Source organism: Sphaeramia orbicularis, chromosome 22, assembly GCF_902148855.1.
Source record: "Sphaeramia orbicularis chromosome 22, fSphaOr1.1, whole genome shotgun sequence".
NCBI classification, from domain to species: domain Eukaryota; kingdom Metazoa; phylum Chordata; class Actinopteri; order Kurtiformes; family Apogonidae; genus Sphaeramia; species Sphaeramia orbicularis.
In genome coordinates, this window is record NC_043978.1 from 231,628 (window position 1) to 244,870 (window position 13,243).

General features: G+C 38.5%; 1 protein-coding gene across 1 annotated transcript in view; it reads left to right on the forward strand.

The window, feature by feature from the left end:
* Positions 1–13,243, forward strand: part of dnah7 (dynein, axonemal, heavy chain 7) — a 201,946-nt gene that overhangs the window by 11,617 nt on the left and 177,086 nt on the right. The window contains exons 3-7 of the mRNA XM_030126944.1: positions 1,435–1,555; positions 1,712–1,796; positions 7,032–7,209; positions 9,695–9,842; positions 12,057–12,179. Coding sequence (XP_029982804.1) covers positions 1,435–1,555; positions 1,712–1,796; positions 7,032–7,209; positions 9,695–9,842; positions 12,057–12,179 — 655 coding nt within the window. The remainder of the gene's footprint in view (positions 1–1,434; positions 1,556–1,711; positions 1,797–7,031; positions 7,210–9,694; positions 9,843–12,056; positions 12,180–13,243) is intronic.

Genomic DNA, 13,243 nt, shown 5'->3' on the forward strand with positions numbered 1-13,243 from the left:
AAACCCAGACCCGTCCGTCAGATCGCCAGATGGAGAAGTGTGATTGGTCACTCCAGAGAAGGCTCCTCCCCTGCTCTACAGTCCAGTGGCGGCGTGCTTTACACCACTGCATCCACCGCTGTGCATTGCACTTGCTGATGTATGGCTTGGATGCGGCCGCTCGGCCACGGAAACCCATTCCATGAAGCTCTGTGCGCACTGTTCTGGAGCTAATCTGAAGGACACATGAAGTTTGGAGGTCTGTACCATTGACTCTGCAGACAGTCGTCCACCTCTTCGCACTCTGCGCCTCAGCATCCGCTGACCCCGCTCCGTCAGTTTCCGTGGCCTACCACTTCGTGGCTGAGTTGCCGTCGTTCCCAAACACTTCCACTTTCTTATAATCCAGCTGACAGCTGACTGTGGAATATTTAGGAGCCAGGAAATGTCACCACTGGATTTGTGTCACAGGTGGCATCCTATCACAGTTCCACGCTGGAATTCACTGAGCTCCTGAGAGAGACCCATTCTGTCCCAAATGTTTGTAAAAGCAGTCTGCATGCCTAGGGCTGGATTTAATCCACCTGTGGACATGGAAGGGACTGGAACAGCTGAGTCTGAGGATTGGGATGGAGGAGACATGACTTTTGGAAATATAGTGTGTGTGTGTGTGTGTGTGTGTGTGTGTATATATATATATATATATATATATATATATATATATATATATAATTGTTCTGCCTTTCAAGCAAGTCTTAGTTGATTTATTCATACGGACTCTTATTTTGAAACTCATGCTTTTATTTTGGCAGTCCACATGCCGGTGCTGTGTGCTGAGAGGAGAAAAGAGTGAACTTTCAGAGTAATGCTGAATCAAACTTTGTTTAGCTCTTGCAGTTGCAGTTTGGAGTTGTCATTATATATTATTTATTCTGTTCTTATTGTACTGGTTCGGTCCACTGGAGCTCAAACTGGGCTGAATGTGGAACCTGAAAGAACAGGAGTTTGAGAGCCCTGGTGTAAACTTTAGCATTTATGACTCTGGTGTAAGTACTGGTGTTAAAAAGGACACTAAAATAATGTGGTAGATGACTGTAGTGCCTTTAGTGTTACTTTATATCCTAGATTTTCTGAGTGAGGGATTCAAACTTGTTGAAGAAATCCTATAAAAGTCCTTCTAATGTAAATTTGACCTTTTTAGAAGTTGGAGAGTGTTTCCTACTGAGCTTTAGCACAACAGTCTGTACACGGCTGCATAACCTGCAATTCACACTGGAGTTAGATAGAACGACAGAACAATAGATAGATAGATAGATAGAACAATAGATAGAACAATAGATAGATAGATAGATAGATAGATAGATAGATAGATAGATAGATAGATAGATAGATAGATAGATAGATAGATAGATAGATAGATAGATAGATAAAATATTGTCCTTGTGTTTGTTGCAGAAAATGTCGTGGGTCTGAACAGAACAGGAGCTCAGATTCCAGAAAAACTGCAGAACTCCAACGTCCTGAACACAAAATGGAAACATCAAGATTTACGACGAGCTCTTTTCAGAATCATCTTGTGAGTTTGATTGTTTTTAGTTTTACTCTCATACAAAAGCGCAGCAGACAGACGACAGACAAAAGTGAATGTTTGTACAGCAGCTGTGCCTTCGTGCTTCAGCTGTTTCAGAACACAGTGCACATGTTGTAACTGTCAGTGTGTTTGTCCTTCCAGCCTCTCAGCCCCTCATCAGAGGACCGCTGAACACCGCAGACGTCCACAGGCGTCCTCCTCTGCAGTTACACACCACCATCAACTGGTAAACTCCACTAAACCAAACAAGTGTTCACAGAACGCAAACCTCCACCGAGCACCCCGACGCTGTGCATGTGTGGAGCCACTATTTCTGTTTAAGTTCAACAGTTGACTTTTTTTTTTTTAATTCAATTTTATTTTTTTTTATTTTACTTTTATTATTATTATTATTATTATTATTTATTTTTTTTTTTTTTATTTATTTTAAATTTATTTATTTTTATTTTTTATTTTTAATCTTTTTATTTTTTATGTCGTTATTTTTTATTTTATTTATTTTCATTTATTCATTTATTTTAATTTTTTAGTTTTTAAATTTTTTTTTAACTTGTCTTGTACGGCATCCTAACAGCAGAATGGTAGTCTGGCTGCCTTTTGGTTCTGAACAAATTTGCTTTGCCAAAAATAAATAAATAAATAAATAAATAAATAAATTCCACAGTTTCCAGGTTGTTCCATACACAGAAACAGTTGAATCTGGTCCCAGTCATGTGTCTGTCCAATTAGATTCAATTCACATCAATATTAGTTGAGTTCTAATTTTAAATGTGTGGGAAATGGGATTTTCAATGTTCAGTGTAAATGTCCACAGAGTCCACATTCCACAGTGGATGTGGACAATTTAGTTCCAGATACAAGAGATTGTTCTAAGCTACAGGTGGATCCAACTGGAGGAGAATTGGAGTCGTTTGGAATTTTTGATGAATTTTGGAAAATTGCTCAATAATGACAGATGGAAAACTGTAGATTTTGTGACCTTGCTGTGACCTTGAACCAAGGTTATTATCGTTAACGAAAACTAACGAAATGACAAAACCTAGAATTGAAAAAATATTTTCGTTAACTGAAATAAATAAAAACTATAATTAAAAGAAAAAAACATAACTAACTGAAACTGTATTGTGTGTTTATAAAACTAACTAAAACGGATAAAAATTATGGATAAAATTCCCTTCGTTTTCATCTTTGCCAACGTCGAATTGATACGAAAGCGATTTATTTCCCTTTCTCAGTTTTCTGTGCTGTCTCCATACGACACTTTTTGCTCCGTCACTTGTGTTCACTTGTGGTTTCCAGTCGTCTTCTGGTCCCCACTCTACCTGGAAACATGGAGACTAAAGCAGCAGAGTCCTGTCTGGGATTGATTTGAATAGGAGCACAGAGAAGAAGAGAAAAGAGACCACTGAACTACAACTGAACTACAACTGAACTACAACTGAACTACAACTGAACTACAACTGAACTACAACTAAACTACAACTGAACTACAACTGAACTACAACTGAACTACAACTGAACTACAACTAAACTACAACTGAACTACAACTAAACTAAAACTGAACTACAGCTGAACTACAACTGAACTACAACTGAACTACAACTAAACTACAACTAAACTACAACTGAACTACAACTGAACTACAACTAAACTACAACTGAACTACAACTGAACTACAACTAAACTAAAACTGAACTACAACTGAACTACAACTAAACTAAAACTGAACTACAACTGAACTACAACTGAACTACAACTGAACTACAACTAAACTAAAACTGAACTACAGCTGAACTACAACTGAACTACAACTGAACTACAACTGAACTACAACTAAACTAAAACTGAACTACAGCTGAACTACAACTGAACTACAACTAAACTACAACTAAACTACAACTGAACTACAACTAAACTACAACTGAACTACAACTGAACTACAACTGAACTACAACTAAACTAAAACTGAACTACAACTAAACTACAACTGAACTACAACTGAACTACAACTAAACTAAAACTGAACTACAACTAAACTACAACTGAACTACAACTGAACTACAACTAAACTAAAACTGAACTACAACTAAACTAAAACTGAACTACAACTGAACTACAACTGAACTACAATTGAACTACAACTAAACTAAAATTGAACTACAACTAAACTACAACTGAACTACAACTAAACTACAACTGAACTACAACTAAACTAAAACTGAACTACAACTAAACTACAACTGAACTACAACTGAACTACAACTAAACTAAAACTGAACTACAACTAAACTAAAACTGAACTACAACTGAACTACAACTAAACTACAACTAAACTACAACTAAACTAGAACTAAGCATTTAGAAAATAACAAAAACTAATAAAAACTATCAAACCTGCTCTAAAAACGAATGAAAACTGAATTAGAGAAAAAAAGGTCCAAACTAAATAAAACTAAACTAGAATGAAAATCCAAAACTATTAGAACATTGCCTAGAACTTTGGCCTACTTGGCCCAGAATTTAAAGGGTTGGTCCCAGGGCCTAGTCCAGGGGTCTGCACCTTTATTTTCAGTCAGATCCATTTTCCTCCTCTTCTGCCAAAAAAAAAAAATAGTCTGGAGCACAAAAAAATAACAGAGCTTATAAACTTTTAAAAGTTTAATCCTTTTTTTTACGTTTGATCTGTTCCAACCACTGAATCCAACAAACAGAAGGCCAGTGTGGAGTGGATTCTGGAGTATGATTACTTTAAAAGTACACAGTAAAAGTAGTTCATAGTATTTGTGCTAATAGTATATGAAGTACTAATACCAAATATACCAAATTCATGAGGTACTTTTTGGAAAAAAAAATTATTCATCATTGAATTCAGTCTTAAAGCCTATTTCAGAAGAAAAAACACACTTTTGTACCTTGGAAGGGAATCTGTTGTAGGATTACCCCAAAAGTACACAGTACTCATACTCATACAGTCACTCTATGAAAAGTCTCGTTATTTATGGAAAGGATTCTCTTCCAAACTCAACACTGCTTCCACAGTTCCCAGTTGTACCACTACATGTTCTCTGGGTTCAAATCTGCAAGCACCTGGAAAATGGACAGAATTACTTGAGTAATATTCAGAGGACGGACAGAACTCTCCGTCTGTTTCCGTCTGCGTCTTTAACCTAGAGCAGAAATCAGCCTGACTTTTGTTGAAGGCACATTCGCTCCATGCAGCTCATCTACAGTAACTGTCAAATGAGTAGCGCACAAGAAAACCACTAGCGGCGGTTTGACCATGCAGAGGAGAATGGCAGCTGGACTGACCGCAGTAAAGGGAGGAGCCACGACAAGGAGCAGGAGGAGAGGCATGAGCCACAGGTGTCCCACCCCTGGCCTGGGCCTGTCTGGGGGACCATCTGGTAAAGATGGTTGGAATAGTTTTCCTGTAAAGTTACAAACAAACAAACAAACAAACACTCACAAACAAACAAACAAACAGACAAACACACAAATCAAAGTGATCCCAGTCCCTCCTGGTGGAGGTAATAATGAGCACCAGGCTGTTGGTGTGTGTGCACAGTGCTGTCTTTTCACTCTCCAGTCTTTAGACTCAGGTGTCCTGTTTGGTTTGGCCGGTTTCTACTGGATACAGCTCCTATGGATGTTTGTCTCCTTTGTCTTTCCTTCATGTTGTCACTCCATCCATTTCACCCATCTGTCTGCTCTGCACACTGCAGGAGCAAACATCCAAATGTGCACGTCCATCATGCTCACTGAGAACCAAGGTTCCAATAGTTCTGGATTTTTCATTCTGGTTTAGTTTCATTTAGTTTGGACTTTTTTTCTGTAATTCAGTTTATTTTAATTCATTTTTAGAGCAGGTCTGATAGTTTTTATTAGTTTTTATTATTTTCTAAATGCTTAGTTTTAGTTTAGTTGTAGTTCAGTTGTAGTTTTAGTTGTAGTTTAGTTTTAGTTCAGTTGTAGTTCAGTTGTAGTTTAGTTGTAGTTCAGTTGTAGTTTAGTTTTAGTTCAGTTGTAGTTCAGTTGTAGTTCAGTTGTAGTTCAGTTGTAGTTCAGTTTTAGTTTAGTTGTAGTTCAGTTGTAGTTCAGTTGTAGTTCAGTTGTAGTTTAGTTGTAGTTCAGTTGTAGTTCAGTTGTAGTTCAGTTTTAGTTTAGTTGTAGTTCAGTTGTAGTTCAGTTGTAGTTCAGTTTTAGTTTAGTTGTAGTTCAGTTGTAGTTCAGTTGTAGTTCAGTTTTAGTTTAGTTGTAGTTCAGTTGTAGTTCAGTTTTAGTTTAGTTGTAGTTCAGTTGTAGTTCAGTTGTAGTTTAGTTGTAGTTCAGTTGTAGTTCAGTTGTAGTTCAGTTGTAGTTCAGTTGTAGTTTAGTTGTAGTTCAGTTGTAGTTCAGTTGTAGTTCAGTTTTAGTTTAGTTGTAGTTCAGTTGTAGTTCAGTTGTAGTTCAGTTGTAGTTCAGTTGTAGTTCAGTTGTAGTTCAGTTTTAGTTTAGTTGTAGTTCAGTTGTAGTTCAGTTGTAGTTCAGTTTTAGTTTAGTTGTAGTTCAGTTGTAGTTCAGTTGTAGTTTAGTTGTAGTTCAGTTGTAGTTCAGTTGTAGTTTAGTTGTAGTTCAGTTGTAGTTCAGTTGTAGTTCAGTTGTAGTTTAGTTGTAGTTCAGTTGTAGTTCAGTTGTAGTTCAGTTTTAGTTTAGTTGTAGTTCAGTTGTAGTTCAGTTGTAGTTTAGTTGTAGTTCAGTTGTAGTTCAGTTGTAGTTCAGTTTTAGTTCAGTTGTAGTTCAGTTGTAGTTCAGTTTTAGTTTAGTTGTAGTTCAGTTGTAGTTCAGTTTTAGTTTAGTTGTAGTTCAGTTGTAGTTCAGTTGTAGTTTAGTTGTAGTTCAGTTGTAGTTCAGTTTTAGTTTAGTTGTAGTTCAGTTGTAGTTCAGTTGTAGTTCAGTTGTAGTTCAGTTGTAGTTCAGTTGTAGTTTAGTTGTAGTTCAGTTGTAGTTCAGTTGTAGTTCAGTTGTAGTTCAGTGGTCTCTTTTCTCTTCTTCTCTGTGCTCCTATTCAAATCAATCCCAGACAGGACTCTGCTGCTTTAGTCTCCATGTTTCCAGGTAGAGTGGGGACCAGAAGACGACTGGAAACCACAAGTGAACACAAGTGACGGAGCAAAAAGTGTCGTATGGAGACAGCACAGAAAACTGAGAGAGACAAAGAAATCACTTTTGTATCAATCCGACATTGACAAAGATGAAAACGAAGGGAATTTGATCCATAATTTTTATCTGTTTTAGTTAGTTTTGTAAACACACAATACAGTTTCACTTAGTTCTGTTTTTTTCTTTTAATTCTAGTTTTTATTTGTTTCAGTTAATGAAAATGTTTTTACAGTTGTAGTTTTGGTCATTTCGTTAGTTTTCCTTAACGATCCTAACCCTGCTCTGAACAGTGTGTGTGGTTTCCATCCTGTTTCCTGTCAGACTTATCAGAGGTGTGTTCATTATGGGGTGGACCTGAACGTGGCTGGAATGGATGAAACGATGCTGAAGAACATTATGGGGCTGATCCCCGTCCATCTGAAGAGACTGGTGCCATCACTGGAGCGTCTGACTGAGGAGGTCCAACAAGAATACCTGTTCAGTGCAAGATCAGACATAGGTATTTAATGAACACTTCAGTCATCATTTACAGAACTTTAAATAAGTGTAGTCACTTTTCCATCGTCCATCTGTGCTCAACTTTGCCCATATTTCCTAAATGTGTTCCAAACACAAGTGTGTAATGTTGGTTTGTCCATTCAGGCCCAAATGTGCAGCGGAGTTCCTTCAGTTGTGGTAGACGTCAGTGTGGGTCCTTCCATGAACAGGAACAGACATCTGTGTTTGAATCTGGAATGTCCATTACACTGGAAAAATCACCTACAGAGGAACTTTACAGTGACAACTAACCCATGTATAGAACCTCATGTGCAGAACCCATGTGCAGAACTCCATGTGCAGAACCCATGTGTAGAACCCATGTGCAGAACCCCATGTGTAGAACCCATGTGTAGAACCCATGTGCAGAACCCCATGTATAGAACCTCATGTGCAGAACCATGTGCAGAACCCCATGTATAGAACCTCATGTGCAGAACCCATGTGCAGAACCCATGTGTAGAACCCATGTGCAGAACTCCATGTGCAGAACTCCATGTGCAGAACCCATGTGTAGAACCCATGTGCAGAACCCCATGTATAGAACCTCATGTGCAGAACCCATGTGCAGAACCCATGTGCAGAACCCATGTGCAGAACCCATGTGTAGAACCCATGTGCAGAACCCATGTGCAGAACCCATGTGCAGAACCCATGTGTAGAACCCATGTGCAGAACTCCATGTGCAGAACTCCATGTGCAGAATCCATGTGTAGAACCTATGTGTAGAACCCCATGTGCAGAACCCATGTGCAGAACCCATGTGTAGAACCCCATGTGCAGAACCCATGTGTAGAACCCATGTGCAGAACCCATGTGCAGAATCCATGTGCAGAACCCATGTGCAGAATCCATGTGTAGAACCCATGTGCAGAACCCCATGTGCAGAATCCATGTGCAGAATCCATGTGCAGAACCCATGTGTAGAAGCCATGTGCCGAACCCATGTGAAGAACCCATGTGCAGAATCCATGTGTAGAACCCATGTGCAGAACCCATGTGCAGAACTCCATGTGCAGAATCCATGTGTAGAACCTATGTGTAGAACCCATGTGCAGAACCCATGTGCAGAACCCATGTGTAGAACCCATGTGCAGAATCCATGTGTAGAACCCATGTGTAGAAGCCATGTGCAGAACCCATGTGCAGAACCCATGTGCAGAACTCCATGTGCAGAATCCATGTGCAGAACCCATGTGCAGAACTCCATGTGAAGAATCCATGTGTAGAACCTATGTGTAGAACCCATGTGCAGAACCCATGTGCAGAACCCATGTGCAGAATCCATGTGCAGAACCCATGTGTAGAACCCATGTGCAGAATCCATGTGTAGAACCCATGTGTAGAACCCATGTGCAGAACCCATGTGCAGAACCCATGTCTAGAACCCATGTGCAGAACCCATGTGCAGCACCCATGTGCAGAACCCATGTGCAGAACCCATGTGCAGAACCCATGTGTAGAACCCATGTGCAGAACCCATGTGTAGAACCCATGTGCAGAATCCATGTGTAGAACCCATGTGCAGAACCCATGTGCAGAACCCATGTGCAGAACCCATGTATAGAACCCATGTGCAGAACCCATGTGCAGAACCCATGTGTAGAACCCATGTGTAGAACCCATGTGCAGAACCCATGTGCAGAACCCATGTGCAGAATCCATGTGTAAAACCCAAGTGCAGAACCCATGTGCAGAACTCCATGTGCAGAATCCATGTGTAGAACCTATGTGTAGAACCCATGTGCAGAACCCATGTGCAGAACCCATGTGTAGAACCCATGTGTAGAAGCCATGTGCAGAACCCATGTGCAGAACTCCATGTGCAGAATCCATGTGCAGAACCCATGTGCAGAACTCCATGTGCAGAATCCATGTGTAGAACCCATGTGCAGAATCCATGTGCAGAACCCATGTATAGAACCCATGTGCAGAACCCATGTGCAGAACCCATGTGTAGAACCCATGTGCAGAACCCATGTGCAGAACCCATGTATAGAACCCATGTGCAGAACCCATGTGCAGAACCCATGTGCAAAACCCATGTATAGAACCCATGTGCAGAACCCACGTGCAGAACCCCATGTGCAGAACCCATGTGCCTCTGCTTATGTCTATATCCTAATAATTCCATTGGTTCTTTAAAAATGTGGAAAGTACAGACAGTCCTTATACATAATCCAAAGTAAAAATGAACCCAAATAAATAAGTGACCTTGGTGGTACTATTTTACTGAAGGTACAAGTTAGCATTTAGCATTAGCACCCTCATGACCTGTCACATCACAGTTGTTCCGTTCACTTATATACATATATATATATATATATATATATATATATATATATATATATATATATATATATATACTACAGCCCTCTAGGTCCTATACAGGATGAAAATATTTGATATAATTCAACCCCCTTGAGTATTCATTACATCATTCAGAGTATGTGGCTGCTCTTCTGTTGTTCTAATGCATGTGTCATGTGAATCTGGTGGTAATTTAACTTTTGTGTTTTCAGTGAATTTTGTGTTTGTGGATTCAAAACCATGTGACAGCGACACAGAGGAGCTTCTGCGAACCCACAGACTGGAGTGAGTACCAGTGATGTGTCCAGGAGCGTCTTTATTTCAGCTCACTGTACACTCCTTCACTTTGGTTCATGAACCATGAGCTGCTGTCCAGGCGTGTGTCTGCCGACGTCAGAACTACTGGTCGGATTCATTTCTAATTTAATCTGTATCTGCTTTTGAATTTTGGACGAATTTTTTAAAAATATTCTAACCGTTCCTTTCCTTCTACTGGTCCATCTGTTGATGGTTTAGACCACAGGTGTCAAACATGCGGTCCCAGGTCCAAATCCAGTCCTCTAAAGGGTCCAGTTCGGCCCTGGGAATGAATTTGTGAAATGCAAAAATTACACTAAGATATAAACAATCCTTTTAGTTCTGGTTCCACATTCAGACCAAATCAATCTAAAGTGGGCTGGACCAGTCAAATACTGTCAGAACAACATAGAAATAATGACAACTCCAAATGTTTCTGTTTGTAAATGTAAATATTTTCATGTATTTACGCTAAAACAAAGTATAATCTCACAAAAAATGTGAATAACCTGAACAAATATGAACAACCTGAAATGTCTTTAGAGAAGTACGTACAATTTTAACAAGATTCTGTCTGTTATTAAATATTTTGTGTATTTGGAGTGTTCTGTAAGTTCTAATGTACATGTGTAAATGATAAACAGGCAGAATAGTGTTAAAATTACACAGATTTTTTCAGTTCATGTTATTCACATGTTTGAAAGGATAGTTTGTGAACGGAAACATTTTCATTGTTTAATTTGACTTTTTTTGCTCTAAAACATAGAGAAAATTTTGGAGTTGTCATTATTTCCATATTATTCTGTTATTATTTGACTGGTTCGGCCCACTGCAGATCTAATTTAACTGAATGTGGAACTGAACTAACATGAGTTTGACAGAACTGGTTTAGAACATGTACATGGTTCTAGATATCAGCCTAGTTCCAAATGGTCACTGACAGAAGTCAGATATGGACTGTGATTGGATGAGCTGAGTTCTCCTCCTGTGAAAGCCCCGCCCACTTCTATAGTTAGATTGATGTGCATCCAGAACCAGGACTGGAACACAGAACAGAACCAGGACTGGAACACAGAACAGAACCAGGACTGGAACACAGAACAGAACCAGGACTGGAACACAGAACAGATGCTTACATACAGAGACACTGGGACTGTTTTGGAAAACTATCCAATCATATTCATCTAAACTTCATGGCATTTTCAGTCGTCATTAGCACTTTGAGATTTGTTATTATTATGATTATGATTATTATGATGATTATGATTATTATCGACTAAAATTTACTTAGGGGTCATTTTTGTCCAAAAAAACAGTTGTCCTAAAGTCATAGAAGTGTGTGTAAATAATGCTAATCCATTTGTGCACAGACTACTGATATTCTTTGACAGTGGAAGCTCTATTTTCATAAATATTGGATTTGGAATAGCACGTGGATGTGAAAACTTTTGCTGGTGGATGGATGTGACATGGTTGTTGTGGATCCCATCATACTGATGCTCTGCAGCCATGTCAGCGTTTACACTAATGATCCCTGTGCAAAAACTAGGAGCACTATTATTTATTGGATAGTTTAGCATCAGACTAAAGAGGAAAGAACAATAACAATATAGAATTGTTCTTTCTGTATAAAAATGCTTCTTATTGTAAAAGTGTTGATGTAAACAGTGCTGTGTGCCATTCTTCATGTATGTATTGGTGGAACAGAAGCAGGATGGATCAGCACCATACTCCAGATTGAACCTGTACAAATAAAACATGTGATATGGAGGAGAGAATCTGGGAAGAAAAACTGGGGAATCCAAAAGAAGAGAAGATTTGTTTTTCAGCTCAGTTCAGTTCAAATAGAACTTGTCCATTTGTGACATGAAAATATAGCATTAATTGTGCTGAAATGGTTGATTTTGGAGCTGAAAACATAGTTCATATGAGCATCAACATGTTGAACAGAACTGAAATCCTGTCCATTTGAACAACTGTCATTTACCAACACAAAGTTCCTTTGGATTCACTGAGACTGATTTAATATGAACACAGACACAAAGAAGAGCTGTGAGCACATTTGAGCTGATATATTTTTTTAATCTGTGGACCACACTGACTAGTTGGCCTTTGAAGCCCTGACAGTCATGAACAGGTCGTTTGTTTTTGTGTAAATCACCAAACTCCTTCCTTTTCGTCTCTTTCTTGTCCCACTAACAGACTGAAGGCTGTCCCTAAACCATGGAAGGAATCCTTTGTCTGCGCAAGAAAGAAAATGAGAAAGACCCACTGTTTCAACCCCACCATGCTGAATGTGCTGAAACTCTGGGAAGTCACTTTCAAGTAAGTACATGTTTAATGACACAACACAGGAACAACCTTTGACCCTTCTGAGGAAGGACGCAGGTGGGAGCTCAGACATGTCAACGTAAAAGAATAAACTCTTTTTCCATCTGTCTGACAAATAAGAAAAGGAAATCTGTAATTTTTATGTCAGTACTTATAAAATATAGACTCACATCTTTTCCCCAAAGTCAGCTCTGCCTAGGATCAGAACGACCACATGTGGTTCTCTGCAGGTCAACGCACTAGTACATGCAGGTTCAGCTTCATACCCTGGGTCTGTCCACGCTCATATCTGTACAGCATAGGTAGCATTAGCATTAGCATTATCAGTAATTTACATTGTGTTGAAGTATGTGCTTTTATTGCATCACTAGTTTTTATGTGATTGTCGTCTTGTGTCTCACTGCGTTATTTTTATTGTTGTTTGTTGTTTTTAACCCTTTCATGCATAGTGGATAACAGTGGATAACTATTCTACAGCTGTTCTCTTGTATATTCAAGGGTCAATATACACGCGAAAAGCTTATCATGTCGTACAGATAACACAACAATTTACCATCAAAAGTGATGCACATATTGACGCAAGTCATGATATCATGTTCAAACTTTATTTCTATAGCACTTTTCATACATGTTGCATGGATTTGGTTTTAGTTCCATATCAGCCAGTACAGTGGACACTTATGCACCATCCCATACCCTGACATTCAGACCATTAGTGTATCTTTGCTGTTCTTGAAAAACCTGATCTGCACTAACATGTTTGTAAATCAATTTTCAGTCACTAGACTGTAATTAACAGGTTACTTAAACAAAAAGGTTTTATACATATATATATATATATATATATATATATATATATATATATATATATATATATACATATATATACATATATATACATATATATATAAGTGAGTAATAACTAGTATTAGAGTATGTTAAAATGTGAGAAAACATCAGATCTGCTGCATTAAAATATTATTTCAGTGTTTTCACACAGTATATGACTTTCTGATATTGCATTTTAATACACTTTTCTTTGCTCCAAAAATGACACA